Source organism: Cannabis sativa, chromosome X (assembly GCF_029168945.1).
Source record: "Cannabis sativa cultivar Pink pepper isolate KNU-18-1 chromosome X, ASM2916894v1, whole genome shotgun sequence".
NCBI lineage: Eukaryota > Viridiplantae > Streptophyta > Magnoliopsida > Rosales > Cannabaceae > Cannabis > Cannabis sativa.
Genome location: NC_083610.1, coordinates 69,957,288 through 69,972,124, shown reverse-complemented (window position 1 = coordinate 69,972,124; position 14,837 = coordinate 69,957,288). Strand labels below are relative to the sequence as shown.

General features: G+C 36.8%; 1 protein-coding gene and 1 non-coding gene across 2 annotated transcripts; one reads left to right on the top strand and one right to left on the bottom strand.

Annotated features, from left to right (window-relative positions):
• Positions 1-9,057: 9,057 nt before the first annotated feature.
• Positions 9,058-10,079, bottom strand: LOC115723034 (E3 ubiquitin-protein ligase ATL23). Its single transcript, XM_030652435.2, has one exon. The coding sequence runs from the start codon at positions 9,715-9,717 to the stop codon at positions 9,316-9,318; it is 402 nt and encodes a 133-aa protein (XP_030508295.1). The 5' UTR covers positions 9,718-10,079; the 3' UTR covers positions 9,058-9,315.
• A 658-nt stretch (positions 10,080-10,737) lies between these two features.
• On the top strand, positions 10,738-10,809 carry TRNAM-CAU (transfer RNA methionine (anticodon CAU)). The gene has a single exon. It is a non-coding gene; the product is annotated as a tRNA-Met (tRNA).
• Positions 10,810-14,837: the final 4,028 nt, after the last annotated feature.

Sequence of the window (14,837 nt, the reverse complement as noted above, 5' to 3'; positions counted from 1 at the left end):
ATCAATAAAGCAAGCTTTTCTCTTATTTTGACCCTGAGTATCAAATGCTGCCAGCTCCGGAAGATAACACTCTTGGGCATGAAAGAATTTGGAAAGAGATCTTCTTTCATCAAGATTATCCGATCGGTCCTGCCCCACAACAGAGAGGCACGGGTCCCCAGTAAGCATCTTCTCATTTAAATCAACATTACACACCGGCCCACAAGGGGGAACACCACGAGACTCACCCCGTGATGGCCCAGCAACATTACTCCTCCTCGGCCCAATAGAAGAAGCTCCATCCTTCAACATTTCCTCAGGCCCACCCGTGGCACACAAGGGGAGCCCATCTAATGATCCCATACACACAGGCCCAGTTAAGCAATCCACTAATCCCCCCCCCCCCCCCGACCCCACATCTCACACCATCCTTCTTAACCGCCAACTCACCATAGGACCTTTCAAAAGTTTTTTCAAAATTTTTCAATAAAAGCCCTCATTTTTCCTTATCCCTGTCAATGCCATTCTCCAGAATAGGTAGAGGGTCAGCCACCTTTCCAACATCAGAAAACCCAGTCACGGCCTCATTACCAGATTTAGCCAAACAATTTCCATTCACGCCAACTGGAGCTTTGGGGACCCAAACGACTACAGCACCGTTGTGGGTTGACAAACGAGAACCCCGAGCTATCGTTTTAACTCTTCTCGAAACACGGGCCTGCAAGGGCACCCAATTCTTGGCACCATCACCGTCAGAAAGAGTCGCAGTCGAAGGAGGCGATATAGTCAAGGGACCACGCTAGAGACCCCGAGCCAAGGAAACGGGTTTCCTAGAGTTACCATTAAAGCAGTCTAAGTAGTTTGAGCCAATGTTTAACCATGGACCGAACAGGGGGGAAAGCACGTCCTTGGGCGTCTGTAACAGAGTGGGGTCCAAAAGAGAGCAACCCAAGCACTGGTGACCAAGACGACCACAGAAATAGCAGAAAGCTCTGATCTTTTCATATTTAAACTTCACCCACGATTTCACACCATTGCCAATATTAATGAAACACCCAGAGAAAAGAGGCTTCTCCATGGAAATTTTGACAAGAACTCGTAGCCATTTCACCCAGGAAGCAGGTTTCTCCTCGTCCAGATCCACTTCAATAACACTACCCGCAAGAGCACCCAAGTTATTACCATTTAAATCAAAAAAAAAAATCCACAGGAAGCTTGTGAATTTGTAGCCGGAGGCGGGTATGAGAAAAAGATAAGCCATTAGACCCAAACGGTTCCCAAGATTTAAGTAACAGAAGGGAGCCTCTAATATTCCAAGGACCTTGGTTCAGAACCCAGTTCCTATCGTCCACCTTCTCAAAAACAAGTTCAAAACAGTTGGTGTTGTTGGTGGACACTAGAACCGGGATAACAAGAGCAGGGCATTTCCACATGTTTTTCACAAAGTCATTAATGCATTTCTCATCCACGTGCACAGGGGAAAACACTTTACCAATGAGACCCAGAGTAGTTAAGTTATTGACAGTTGATGCACAGGGAGTTAAGTCGATAGTGGCATCAGCAATGGATAAATTCCTACCAACGACCACCTCATCATTTCTTACCAACTCCATGGCCAAACCAAGACCAACTAAACCCGCAGCACACACAAAACAAAGCACAAAACAACACTGTGCGAGGGAAACAAAAGACAGGGCCAGACAAAAAGCACAAAACCAAATAGAGGAGGTGCCAAGAAGTGGGGTAAAAGAAGGCACATATGAAAAGGAAAAGGAGAAAGAAGACAAAAAGAAAGGCAAAAAAAAGATAACGGAAAGATGAAAATTTAAAAGAGAGTGACAGTGTAAAGATGAAGCAAAAGATCAAAAGGAGACCACAAAGACACAGACAATAAGACAAAGGAACAAAAAGGAAGAAATGAGGTCAAAAGAATGCAACCACAACAAGGACACCAAGATGATACACCCAAGAGACCTAGGAAGGAGAGAGGTGGAAGACCATATCTCCCATTGCATCTTCTAAATAATGGCAACTCAACTAGATTAGTTTCACTAATAAGCCCCCTCAAACTTAGTGTGGTAGAGAAAACCACACATAGTTTGTCCCTTAGAAACAGAAATTTAGAGTTGGAGATGGGCTTTATAAGCGTGTTAGCAAGCTGATGATCAGCTGGAACATGATGCACCATAATTTCTTTTTGACTAACTTTGTCTCTAACAAAGTAAAGGTCACTCTCAATGTGTTTGGTCCGTGTGTGAAGAACATGATTAGCAGCTAGCATGATGGTACTGACATTATCACACCAGGTGAGAGGAGGTGTGGTTAGAGACATATGCAGTTCAGTGAGCAAGGATTGAATCCAACTGATTTCAAAAACTACAACAGTTAAGCTTCGAAATTCTTCTTCAGTAGAGGACCTCGATATGGTGCTTTGTTTCCTTTGAGTGCCAAACTATGAGATTTCCACCCCAAAAGATGCAGTAACCAGTTGTATACCTTCTATCATCAGGGTCAGCAGCCCAGTCTGCATCACAGTAAGCTTCAAGGTTTAAATGAGAAGCTCTTTTGATGTGCAGGCCACAAGCCAAAGTTCCAACAAGATATCTCAAAATCCTTTTGAAAATAACAAGATGAGATTGGAGAAGATTATGCATAAATTGACATACTTTGTTGACTCTGAAAGTAATCTCTAGCTTAGTGATTGTAGCATATTGTAAAGCTCTAACAATGGATCTATAAGATGAAGCATCAAGAACAAGTTCACTGCTAGAGTTAGGAAGCTTGAGACCACTATTCATAAGGGAGCTTTGAGTCTTAACATCTTGCATTTCAACTTTGTATAATAGGTCCTGATCAAGATACTTCTATTGGGAGAGCACAATCCCATCTGAGCTTGGTAGAACCTGAATACCAAGAAAATAGTTTGCATGTCCTAAATCTTTGAGAGCAACTAAGTGCTTAGGGCAGAAATGAGAGATGCTACTTCAAGTTGATTGTTGCCAGTTATGAGTATATCATCCACATAAACTAAGACATAAAGACAGTTTTGTGGAGATATTCTCACTAATAATGAGTGATCTATTTTGGCAGATGAGAAACCTAGATGAGTGAGAGCTGATGACAATTTCTCAAACCAGGAGCTTATTTAAGCCCATAAAGAGCTTTGTTAAGCTTGCAGACATGGTTAGGAAAATTTGGATCAACAAACCCGTGAGGTTAAGTCATATATATTTGTTCTTGTAGGTCCTCGTTGAAAAAAGCATTGTCCACATCAAGTTGACTAATTACCTAACCTTTTGCTACTGTAAGTGTGAGAATAATTAAAATGGTAATGGGCTTAGCTACTAGACTAAATGTCTTATAAAAGTCAAAGCCAACTTGTTGGTGAAAGCCTTTGGCAACAATTATGGCTTTGTATTTGCTTATAGAGCCATTTGGGTTCTCTTTTACCCTGTAGACCCATTTGCAACCAATAGGACTTCTGTTGGGTGGAAACTTGACCAAAACCCATGTGTTGTTCCTCTTAAGAGAAGTGAACTCAATATCCATAACATTGAGCCACTTAGGATCTTTGAGAGTTGTTGAGACAATTGCTGGGGTAATATAAGCCATAAGGACTTTAGGCTTTCTAATACCAGATTTGGATCTGGTTTTTATAGTATGAGAGTTGATATAAACTTTCTCGGGAACAACAGAAGTGGAACCAATGGAAGGAGTTGGTAAAGGAGCTTTAACAGACTGTTTGAGTATCATACCAGATTGAGATGGCAACACCATAGTGGTAGTGGGAACTGGAGTAAATAAAGATGATGCAGTAGGCATAGAAGCTGGTGTAGATGGAACATCAAATCTGTTAGGATAAAAACTGTAGTAAAGTTATTAGTAACAATAGGTTTAATCAATTGAACATCAGATGTATGGCCAGTGTCAGAGTGAGAGGAACTGCTTGGTGAAGTAGTTGGGAGAGGAATAATAAATAAGATCAGGAGATGTTGTAGGAGGGAGTTGACTAGAATCATAGTCCTCCTTTCTTGTTTCCTCAAACCCTTCAGGTTGTTTCATGAAAATTTCCTCATCCAAGTCACCATGTAGAAATGCAGTTTTAACATCTAACTGCTCCAATTTTAGGTCTTCCATTGCTGTCATTGCTAACAGAACTCTAATGGTGGTGTGTTTCACCACCATAAGAGAGAATATTTTTGTGTAATATAGTACCTCCCTTTGTGATAGCCCTTTACCACCAATCTATCCTTGAACCTTGCTTTTTCTGCCCCTAGGATGCCTTCTTTGTGCCTATAGACCCATTTGTTGCCTATAATTCTCACTCCTGCAGATTTTCTCACCAGAATCTAGGTTCCATTTTTCTTCAATGATACAACCTCTTCATCCATATCATTATCCCATTCCATTTTTCATTGCTTTAGCATATTTCTTTGGTTCATCATAGTTGAAATATGTGATATTCAGTGCATAGTGTATTAAATCAACATGGCCTAGTCTCTCTAGGACCTTTGAGACTCTCTTGTCTCTATCCCTGGCAAGCTGATAATTATGAAGGTCTTCTCTGTCATATGATACTTCCCTTGATTCTTCACTGATCTCACCACCTAAGCTTCCCTCACCATCTGCCTCAGTAGTTGGACCCTTAGTTATTTCCTTTGAATGGTTACCCTCCTGAGTCTCCACCTCAAATTGAACTCCACCATTTGCATCTTCTTGCAGTGTCCCTAGTTGAGTTAAGAGTGTATTTTTTGTATAGTTTATCTTCCTTAAAAATCACATCTATACTGACATAGTATCTTTGATGATTGTCTGGCTTAATGCACCACATTCTGTAGCCTTTTACACCAATTGGATACCCAATGAACACACATGTGACTGCTCTTGGTTCTAGCTTTCCCTGTCTAATGTGTGCATATGCAATGCATCCAAAGGTTTTCAAGTGATCATACCTTGCAGGATGTCCTAACCACTTCTCAATTGGTATTTGGAAATTGATGGCTGATGAGAGGCATCCGTTTATCAAGTACCAGGTTATTGCAACAGCTTCTCCCCAAAAATTCTTTAGTAAACCAAAGTAAATTAACATGCACCTAACTCTCTCAAGATTTTCCTTATTCATCATTTTTGCCAAGCCATTTTGTTGTGATATGTTCTTAACTGTCAAGTGGTTAGATTAACAACTTGTTTGCAATAATATTTAAACACACCAGCACAATATTCCAAACTATTATATGTTCTCAACCTTTGAATTGTCTTACTTGTTTATGTCTCTATCAGTTTCTTCCATTCTTTAAAGGTATTAAATGCCTCATTTTTATTCTTAAGCAGGTAAACCCAAACATGCCTAGAATAATCATCAATGAAAGAAATAAAATACCTGGCTCTACCTCGAGATATAGTCATGGATGGCCTCCAAAGATTAGAGTAATGTAGTCCACAGTTCCTTTGGTGTTGTGAATTCCAGTTCCAAATTTTACCCTTGTTGCCTTTCCAAGAGCACACTGCTCACAGAAGCCCTGATCATGCATTGTATTTTTCCCAAGCAACCCATGTCTATTCAAGATTTCCAAGCCTTTGAGATTCACATGTCCAAGCCTTCTGTGCCAAAGCATTGTTGAATTCACCATGGTCTTAGATGCTACAAGAACTTGATATTTTACAGTGTTCCCTTGCAACACATACACCCCATTGATCATTGCACCTTTCATTACTATCATTGATTCCTTAAGAATCTTCATGACACTATTCTCTACCTTAACTAAACAACCTTCTTTGTCCACCATTTCTACTAAAATGAGGTTCCTCTTGACCTCAGGAACATGCCTCACTTGTTGAAGTTCTATCAAACCACCTCTTACCAACTCCAATTTCACTGATCCCATTCCTATCACCTTGTAGGGCCTATTATCCCTAAGTTTCACTGTCCCACCCTCAATCTTTGTGTAGTTGCAAAACTGAGCCTTATTTGAACAAATGTGATAAGAACATCTAGAATCAATCACCCAGTGGAGTCTAGAGTAACCATTTGATACGACTAACACCCCAGCATTGTCATAACCCTCACTATCACATCCATCAGAAACCAAATTTGCATTCCCTAATTTTCTTTTATTGTTTCCAGATCGTGCCAACTTAGGACAATCCCTCTTTCAGATGTGTAGTTGAATGACAGATGTCGCATTTCCACTTTTGCTTCGATTTCCCATTCTTTCCACTTTCTTAATCATTTTCCCTTTCTGTTCATATTTTCCTCGAACATACAGCCCCTCACCTGAGTTTTCTTCCTTAATCTCTAACATTCTTTTAAGTTCTTTAGACATAAAGGCACTGTGAACCTCTTCCAATGTTCCAAACATCATAGTGTCTATGAAATGTTCATAGCCTTCTGTAGGCATAGAATTAAGAAGGATTATTGCATGGTCTTCACCTTCTATATGTCCTTCAATGTTCTCCAGATCAAGAATGATCTTGTTGAAGTCATCAAGATGATCCTCAATCATTTTTTTAGGTGATAATTTAGAGGCATACAGTTTTTACTTCAAGAACAACCTGTTTGCCATAGACTTTTTCATGTAAAATTGCTCGAGTTTCTTCCATAAACTCCCAGCACTCTTTTCCTTGGATACTTCTCTTAGGATCTTATCCCCAAGACATAGAATGATGGCATTGTGAGATTTTTCAAGCAACTTGGATGTCTCCTTCTCTGCCTTACCTTCGATATTGCCTTTCACTTTCTATTGCGACTTGAAATCCATTATGTGCCAGAAGAGCTTGCATCTTTACCCTCCATAAACCAAAGTCGTTCTTTCTTGTGAACTTCTCATGATCAAACTTCGCATTCCTCATTGTTCCCAGGGTCGATTCTTCAAATAGCTAATGATCACAATCTTCACCTTTGGATTCAAAGTCAGCCTTAAAGCTCAGATACTTTTTTGGGAATAACTTGAGCTTGATCAAATTTCACCAAAATCCGTTCGATAATAAACAAAATAAACAGAGAAAAAGAAAAGTGTTTCTTGTATTGAATGTGCATCTAAAACTATTACAAAAGTTAAGTTCTAAGCCTTCATAAAATTGCTTACATATAGATATAGGCTTGAACATATACACATGGTGTTGACAGTTAGTTAACTAACTTAACTGACACTAACTACTAACTATAGATAGGACTAAATTCACTACAGTCATAACTGAAAAATAAGAAAAAAAAAAATTAAGGAACACTCTTTTCTAACATTCATTTTTTGTTTTCAGAGAGATCAATTTTTATTTGGAAAACTATTATTTTTTTTATGTTTTGATGAAGGTATATACTGGGAAAACATAAGGTTATGTTTGGTTAGAGTGATGAAAAGTAGAATGGAAGAAAAAGATAAAAAAAAGATAAAGAGTATTAAAAATGGAGAGGAAAATAACTCCTCTTTTATATTATTTGGTATTAGAAAGAGAACTGAAAGAATAAAATATAAATTAATTTCTAAAACTATAATTTTATTTTTTCTAACATAATTATTTATTACTTTTTTAAAAAATAAATATGATATTATATATATTTTGTTGAAAAAATCTCTGCATCCTAAATAAAAGATTTCACTTATCCCTCCCTTTTCTTCTACTCTTAGGCACGTGAGAAGTAAACATTTTCTTTATTTTTTATGAATTAGCTATTAGAAACCAGTTCTATTTAATATTTTTCGACGTTTTATAATTAATTAATAATATTTTTTAAAAATTAATATGTTAAATTATATAAAACCTTATACTCCTAATAATATCACACCGAAAAGAGTAGAAGAGTGATATATACTTTGTAGCAATTCTCTTTTCTCATTTTTACTGCCAGCCCACTAAACGAGGCACGTGAGAAGCTTTTTGACCACAACAGCACAGCACTACTCTGTCTCTGACAACAAAGAAAATGATTTGCCAAGATTGTTGGCGGCCTCAGCTGACGTGCTTTCCTCCTCCAAAATTGTCCCTACTTTTTACCATTAAATAATTAGTGTCAAAAATAAAAACCATTTAATACAGCTTCCACATAATACTTTGCCTAGATTTAATTAAATAAAACACACCAATTCATCCTTAGGTTTCTATGACCCCAATTGGAATTGAATTAAAGTTGAGAAAAAACAAACCACAGTTTTAATCATGTAACGTTTTTCTTTTAATCACTTCCTTTATTAATTAAAGAATAATTTTGAATTTTGACCTACCAAAATAAATGCTGATCTTTCTTTGGTTCCCAATAAAAATCTCAGATTTTTTATTTTTTTGTTAATTGCTTTTCTTTAATTCGTTGATTACAACACTATACAGATGGCAAATTACCAAAGTCTATGTACGTAGGAACCTCGTGAAGCGTAGTCATGAAGAACCTGACACATTTGTATGGGAATGCAGAAAAGGAAGGCATTTAAATGCTGAAATACTTGCACCAGATTCCATATTTTAGTCGTCTTCCTCTTTTGCTCTCCAAAACATTAAAAAAGTTACATTTTTTCTTTTGTTTGGACTATTCTATTTCGTCTATGATACTTTCAGGTGGGATTAGCGAACCAATTAATTATAATAAACAAATGTGAAATACCTAAAGTAACCCTATTTTGCACACAGTTCAAAATTACCTGTGGGCTACTTGAACAGCTTGTATTCTAATTTCTAATTATAGTGGCACCACTATAGGGCGAAACGAAAGGACCCCATCTCATATCACATTTTAGTGGGCTCCAAATGGTCAATCTCTACGCTTACTAAGCACGCCAACCTGTCGGTTCTGTTTCATTAAAACGCTTGGAAAACACTCCCAACCTCTTACGTGCCATGATTCCATTGGTCCAAGATTATGCCTTTAATGAAAGTGTTACTACCACCATTGATCATCAAACGCATCCAACTACAACAAATACAATAATAAATAAAAAGAAACTCAATCATTGTATCTTCTTTTGTCACTTAATTTATTACACTAATATTGATTGATTTGCTTTCCATGGCTCATGTTTATCTTCATCAAAGCTTTTGAAAGGTTAACAATGCTTTTTACCTAAATCCCATCTCAATAATCATCTCAAATAAAGCAACTTAATTAGATTATTAGTGCGAAGAATTAATACATAAATCTTATCACCAATAAAAGTAAACAAATAATTGAAAATATAAGCACTAACACTCGATTTGTTCAGATATTGAAACAAACAAAAGATCAGGTTGATATATTTATATAATATAATATATATACTGTACACAAATTAAAATATACCAAAACAAAAATAGTAAAAAAAAAAGGGGGGGAAGGTAGAGAAAACGATCGCCATTATTTAATTCAATTAGTTAACAAGGATTTTGATCTGAGTCACTGAAAAATTGGGAGTCGAGCTTGGCCCGACAAATCGGACAAACTGAATGCTTAGAAAGCCATGTATCGGCGCACTGAAGGTGAAAGCCATGGTTGCAGCCGGGAAGAAGCCGAGCCGGTTGCCCATCTTCGATTTCATCAAGGCACACAGCGCACTCACTACCCATCACCAGCTCTTTCACGCTAACTTTTGGTAACTTCTCAAGCTCCGAAGCTGATAAGCCTTGATTAGGAACCGGCTTCACCGGCAGCCGGAACTGATCGGCTTCTTCATTCTGTTGAATCGTGGCGTACCATAACAGACAAAGATAAACCACAAACACTGCGCTCATCCCTGCGCACGGTAGAAAAAGAGCCAAAAACACTGATACAAGCATTTTTTATTATTTTAATATTGAAAATATTTTTGAGAGAGAAGATCAAGAAAGGGGGTGTGGAAGTATAATATAGTTATATAATAAATAAGATTTGTATATATATATATATATATATAATTAACTAGGGTGGTTGATGGAGGAGTGGATGGGGTGGGATCAGATGGTGTGTAGTACAAAACATGGCGCAAGAGTGTTTGAGATTATTATTTTTGTAGAGTTTAGGTTACAGTGAGAGAATATGAATGAATACAAAAACAAAAACAAAGTTGAAACTATATTAGTAGAAGGAAGTAATGTTTGGGAGGAGAGAATCTGAGGTGGGAAAGTGTGGTGGTAAGTAAGAAAAAGAGAGTTTATTCAGGTGACGTGTTTTTTGTCTTGGGGTAACGGCTATATATATTGGGAACGAGAAAACTACAGTACCAATCGATGTATATATATATAGTTTTTATTTCTGTATATACATAATACTAAGCGAGGGAAAACAACAAACAATATTCACCATAATAGAAAGAAAATATATTTATATAGAATTAAATAGAGGAAAAGTGATTTTTTTGGGGACAGTTCGAAGATGACGCGTTTTCGTATTGGACAAGGAAAAGAGGCCAAAATGCTTAAGCTAGCTACTACTACAAATAATTATATAAAAAGTTATATCGTCCCCTTTCTTAATATGAATGGTGTTTATTTTCTTTTTTTCTTAAATGGGTTCGTTGTACGTATGAATTTTGTTATAAACTCCTATAATGCTATTAATATTATTTGCTTCGATCGACCCATCAAAGGATGGAAGGGGTGCTTGCTTTAATTTATAAACTATATTGGGTCAGCTTTCCTTGTCAATCTTTAGATGAGTTAGCTGAAACCATCAATTTGAAAGAAAAAAAAATATATATGTTTTTTTTTTAAAAAAATTTTCCATCAAAAGATTTCAATCATAGAGTGAAAGTTGTCCTTTACAGAATAATTACGTAATTATTTAGTCTATATACATGACTAAAACATTAGTATACACTAATCAGAGTGGCGCAGCGGAAGCGTGGTGGGCCCATAACCCACAGGTCCCAGGATCGAAACCTGGCTCTGATATATAGTAAGACTTTGCCTTAGAACCTTTATTTTTTCACTCCTTCACTGACCACACGTGTTCTTACCATTCAATTGTTTTCCTAGCCACATTTACTACCACTGACCACACGTGTGTGATAAAAAGTTATTTATACACAAGTAGACAAAATCGCCTTATGCTCAAAACTCAGCTTCGTTTTTTATGTGATATTATGCATGAAAGGATGAAAATTAAACAAAATTACTAGAAGAGTTGCGAAACTAATTTCATATCAATTCAAATCGTAACGGCACTTACAACTGTGTCGTTTTTTCAATGCATGAATTATTAAAAATACTATATAATGAGCAACAATTATCGACAATAATTAAGGTTATGATAAATATGGCATAAATAGTAAATATCACTAAATATGGCATTATTTAACCAATCAAACTAAAAATATAATTTTTTTTTTTAAAAAAACCATATAAAACATGAAAAAAAAAATCTAAATTTAAAATTCATAAAAAATAAAAACTCAATTAAAGTACCATAAATAAATATTAAAATTCCCTTCATATTTATTTTTTTTTTTAAAAATAAAATTATAGTGATCGCCGAAGTTGTCACTCGTGCCGGAAAAGTCACCGGAGTTTACTGCCGGCATCGGAAAAGTCGTCGGAGTAGCCACCGGTGCCGGAAAAGTCACCGGAGTTTCTGCCGGCGCCGAAAAAGTCGTCAAAATTAGCATTGTCCCTGGAAAAATCACCAAGAAATTGGTTTCTTGATGAAGAAATCGGTTTCTTGGAAGCCGGTTTCTTTGTGATTTTTCTGGTAATTTTACCGGTGACAATGTCAAGTCCGACGACTATTCTGGAGTTTGATGTCGGTACCGAAAATCGCCTTATGCTCAAAACTCAGCTTCGTTTTTTATGTGATATTATGCATGAAAGGATGAAAATTAAACAAAATTACTAGAAGAGTTGCGAAACTAATTTCATATCAATTCAAATCGTAACGGCACTTACAACTGTGTCGTTTTTTCAATGCATGAATTATTAAAAATACTATATAATGAGCAACAATTATCGACAATAATTAAGGTTATGATAAATGTGGCATAAATAGTAAATATCACTAAATATGGCATTATTTAACCAATCAAACTAAAAATATAGTTTTTTTTTTAAAAAAAACCATATAAAACATGAAAAAAAAAATCTGAATTTAAAATTCATAAAAAATAAAAACTCAATTAAAGTACCATAAATAAATATTAAAATTCCCTTCATATTTATTTTTTTTTAAAAAAATAAAACTATAGTGATCGCCGAAGTTGTCACTCGTGCCGGAAAAGTCACCGGAGTTTACTGCCGGCATCGGAAAAGTCGTCGGAGTAGCCACCGGTGCCGGAAAAGTCACCGGAGTTTCTGCCGGCGCCGAAAAAGTCGTCAAAATTAGCATTGTCCCTGGAAAAATCACCAAGAAATTGGTTTCTTGATGAAGAAATCGGTTTCTTGGAAGCCGGTTTCTTTGTGATTTTTCTGGTAATTTTACCGGTGACAATGTCAAGTCCGACGACTATTCTGGAGTTTGATGTCGGTACCGAAAAAATCGCCAAAGTAGTTGCCGGTGTTGGAAAAAGGCCGGAGTTATTGCCAGCGTCAAAAAAGTCGTCTGAATTGGTATTGTCGCCAGCAAAATCACTAGAAAAATTACCAAGAAATTGGTTTTTTCATCAAGAAACCGGATTCTTCACCAAAAAAGTGGTTTCTTTATCAAGGAACTAATTTTGTTAGACAACAATAATAAAGATTATGAAAACAAAATAAAAATGATATACACTGAAAATAATTGAAACTACTTTCATCAATCAACCAAATAGAGAAAAAAAATACAAAAAAATTACCAAGAAACTGGTTTCTTCATCAAGAAATTGGTTTCTTGATGAAGGAAAAAAAAACCAGTTTCTTGGTGATTTTTCCGGTAATTTTTCCGGCGACAATGCCAATTCTGACGAATTTCCCAGAGTTTACTGTCGGTTCTGAAAAAGTCACCGGAGTAGCTGTCGGTGTATTAGTCGTCATAGTTGCTACCAGCGCCAGAAAACTCATCAAAATTTCCATTGTCGTCAGAGAAATCACTGGAAAAATCACTAAAAAACTGGTTTCTTCATCAAGAAACCAGAAACCAGTTTCTTGGTAATTTTTCCGGCGATTATGCCAATTCTGATGACTTTTTCAAAGTTTGCTTTCGGTGTCGGAAAAGTCGCCGGAGTAGCTGCTAGCGTCAGAAAAGTCGTCAGAATTGGCATTGTCAACGGAAAAATCACAAAGAAACCGGTTTCTTAGAAACCGGTTTCTTGGTGATTTTTCTGGCGACAATGCCAATTCCGACGAATTTTCCGGTGTCGGCAGCAACTCCGGCGCCGACCACTTTTCCGGCACCGGCAGCAAACTCCGGTGACTTTTCCGGCATCAATAACAAATAAAACTTCCTAAACAAATAAAACATTAAATATGGGATTTGAAAACCTAATTACATATATATGGCATATCAAATACCATAAAAAGACCTAAAAACAAAAAAAATACCATATAAATTGGTCAAACTTAAATGTGCCATATTTATCATAAGAACTTTTAAAATCCCATAGTAAGTGTAATTTCCTCTTTTAAATAAGGTTTGCTTTGAGTTGAAATGGATCATAGGCAAAAAAAAATTTTGAGCCCTTACTATAAAGATAAATGATATTTTTAAAAATTATTGAAAAAAATATGTATATTTTTTAAAAGATATTTTTTTATTTGGGTCCCTAAAATAAGTGAGCCCTAGACGCGGTCCTAACCCGCCTATGCCTAGGGCCGACCCTGATTTTAAAGTTGACAATATTTCTCCAATGACCATCTCAATCTTTTAGCAATTACAAATCTCTACAATAACTATTAAAATAAGTAAAAAAATATGCAAAAGAATTTTATAGAGAGCAACCTTTAAATCACTACTATCCTGGAGAGGCCATGGAGTCTATTGGTTGGGATTTGAGTGTGAGGAGATTTTAAGGGTTCAAGTTGAGGATGAAGAAGAAGAGGTGGTGTTAGGGGGAGGGGCGGAGGAAGAAGGAATCGATGCACGTTGGTGTTTAGGGGGGGCAATTTTTATCAAACAGAGATGTGGATTTTAAGATTATGCAAAATATTTTAGCCTCTTTATGGAGACCAGGGATGGGCATGTTTGTTAAGGAATTACCACCATATAGGTATTCATTCCAATTCTACCATTAGGTCGACATACAGAGGGTTATCAAGGGAAGCCCATGGACGTTCGATCAAATGCAATATTGGAACGTTTAAAGGAAGGGGAGGAACCAAAGGCCTTGGTTTTGAACAAACTTAATATTTGGGTTCAGGTTTTCAACCTCCAACCCAGTAGCATGTCTGCTAGTGTGTTGAAGGATATTGTCAATGTTATGGGGGAGTATGTGGAATATGATCCTAAGAACTTCATCAGAGTGTATCAGGATTATCTTTGAGTATTGGTGACCCTAGATATTAATAAGTTGTTACGACGATAGATGAAGCTAACGAAAATAGGTGGGTCTTCTTTCCGGGCCAAGAGCACCCACTTTCTACTTTATATGTGGAATTATAGGCCATTTAGAGAAGTTATGTGCTAAACTCTTTGAAAAGCCATTGGAGGAAATCGTTAAATCGCATGGTTCTTTATGAGGGCTTAGTTTCAGAAGAGAAAATAGAATATTGGTGCCCGATGGTTGCGTAGAAAAGGGTGGGTTCCTGGAATGGTGGCCGGCGACAATAGCATGGCAGAGCAGATAGAGAAGATGGTTGGACCAATATGGTAAGTGATAATGATGAAGAGTTGATGGGGGGATGTGATGGCATGATTGGTGGGGATAGGGAGATCGGTACGAGTGACGGTGAGAAAGTCAAAGATTTCCCAACCATTAATCACTCTAAATTTGGAAAGTTTGCGTTTAATGGGAATAAAGAGGGTAGAGAGGCAGGTCAAAACAAAAATATTCAAAAAAGGGGTGTGATTATTATGG

Excerpts from the sequence above, each read along its gene's own strand:
- LOC115723034 (XM_030652435.2), bottom strand. The coding sequence starts at position 9,717 with ATGCTTGTATCAGTGTTTTTGGCTCTTTTTCTACCGTGCGCAGGGATG.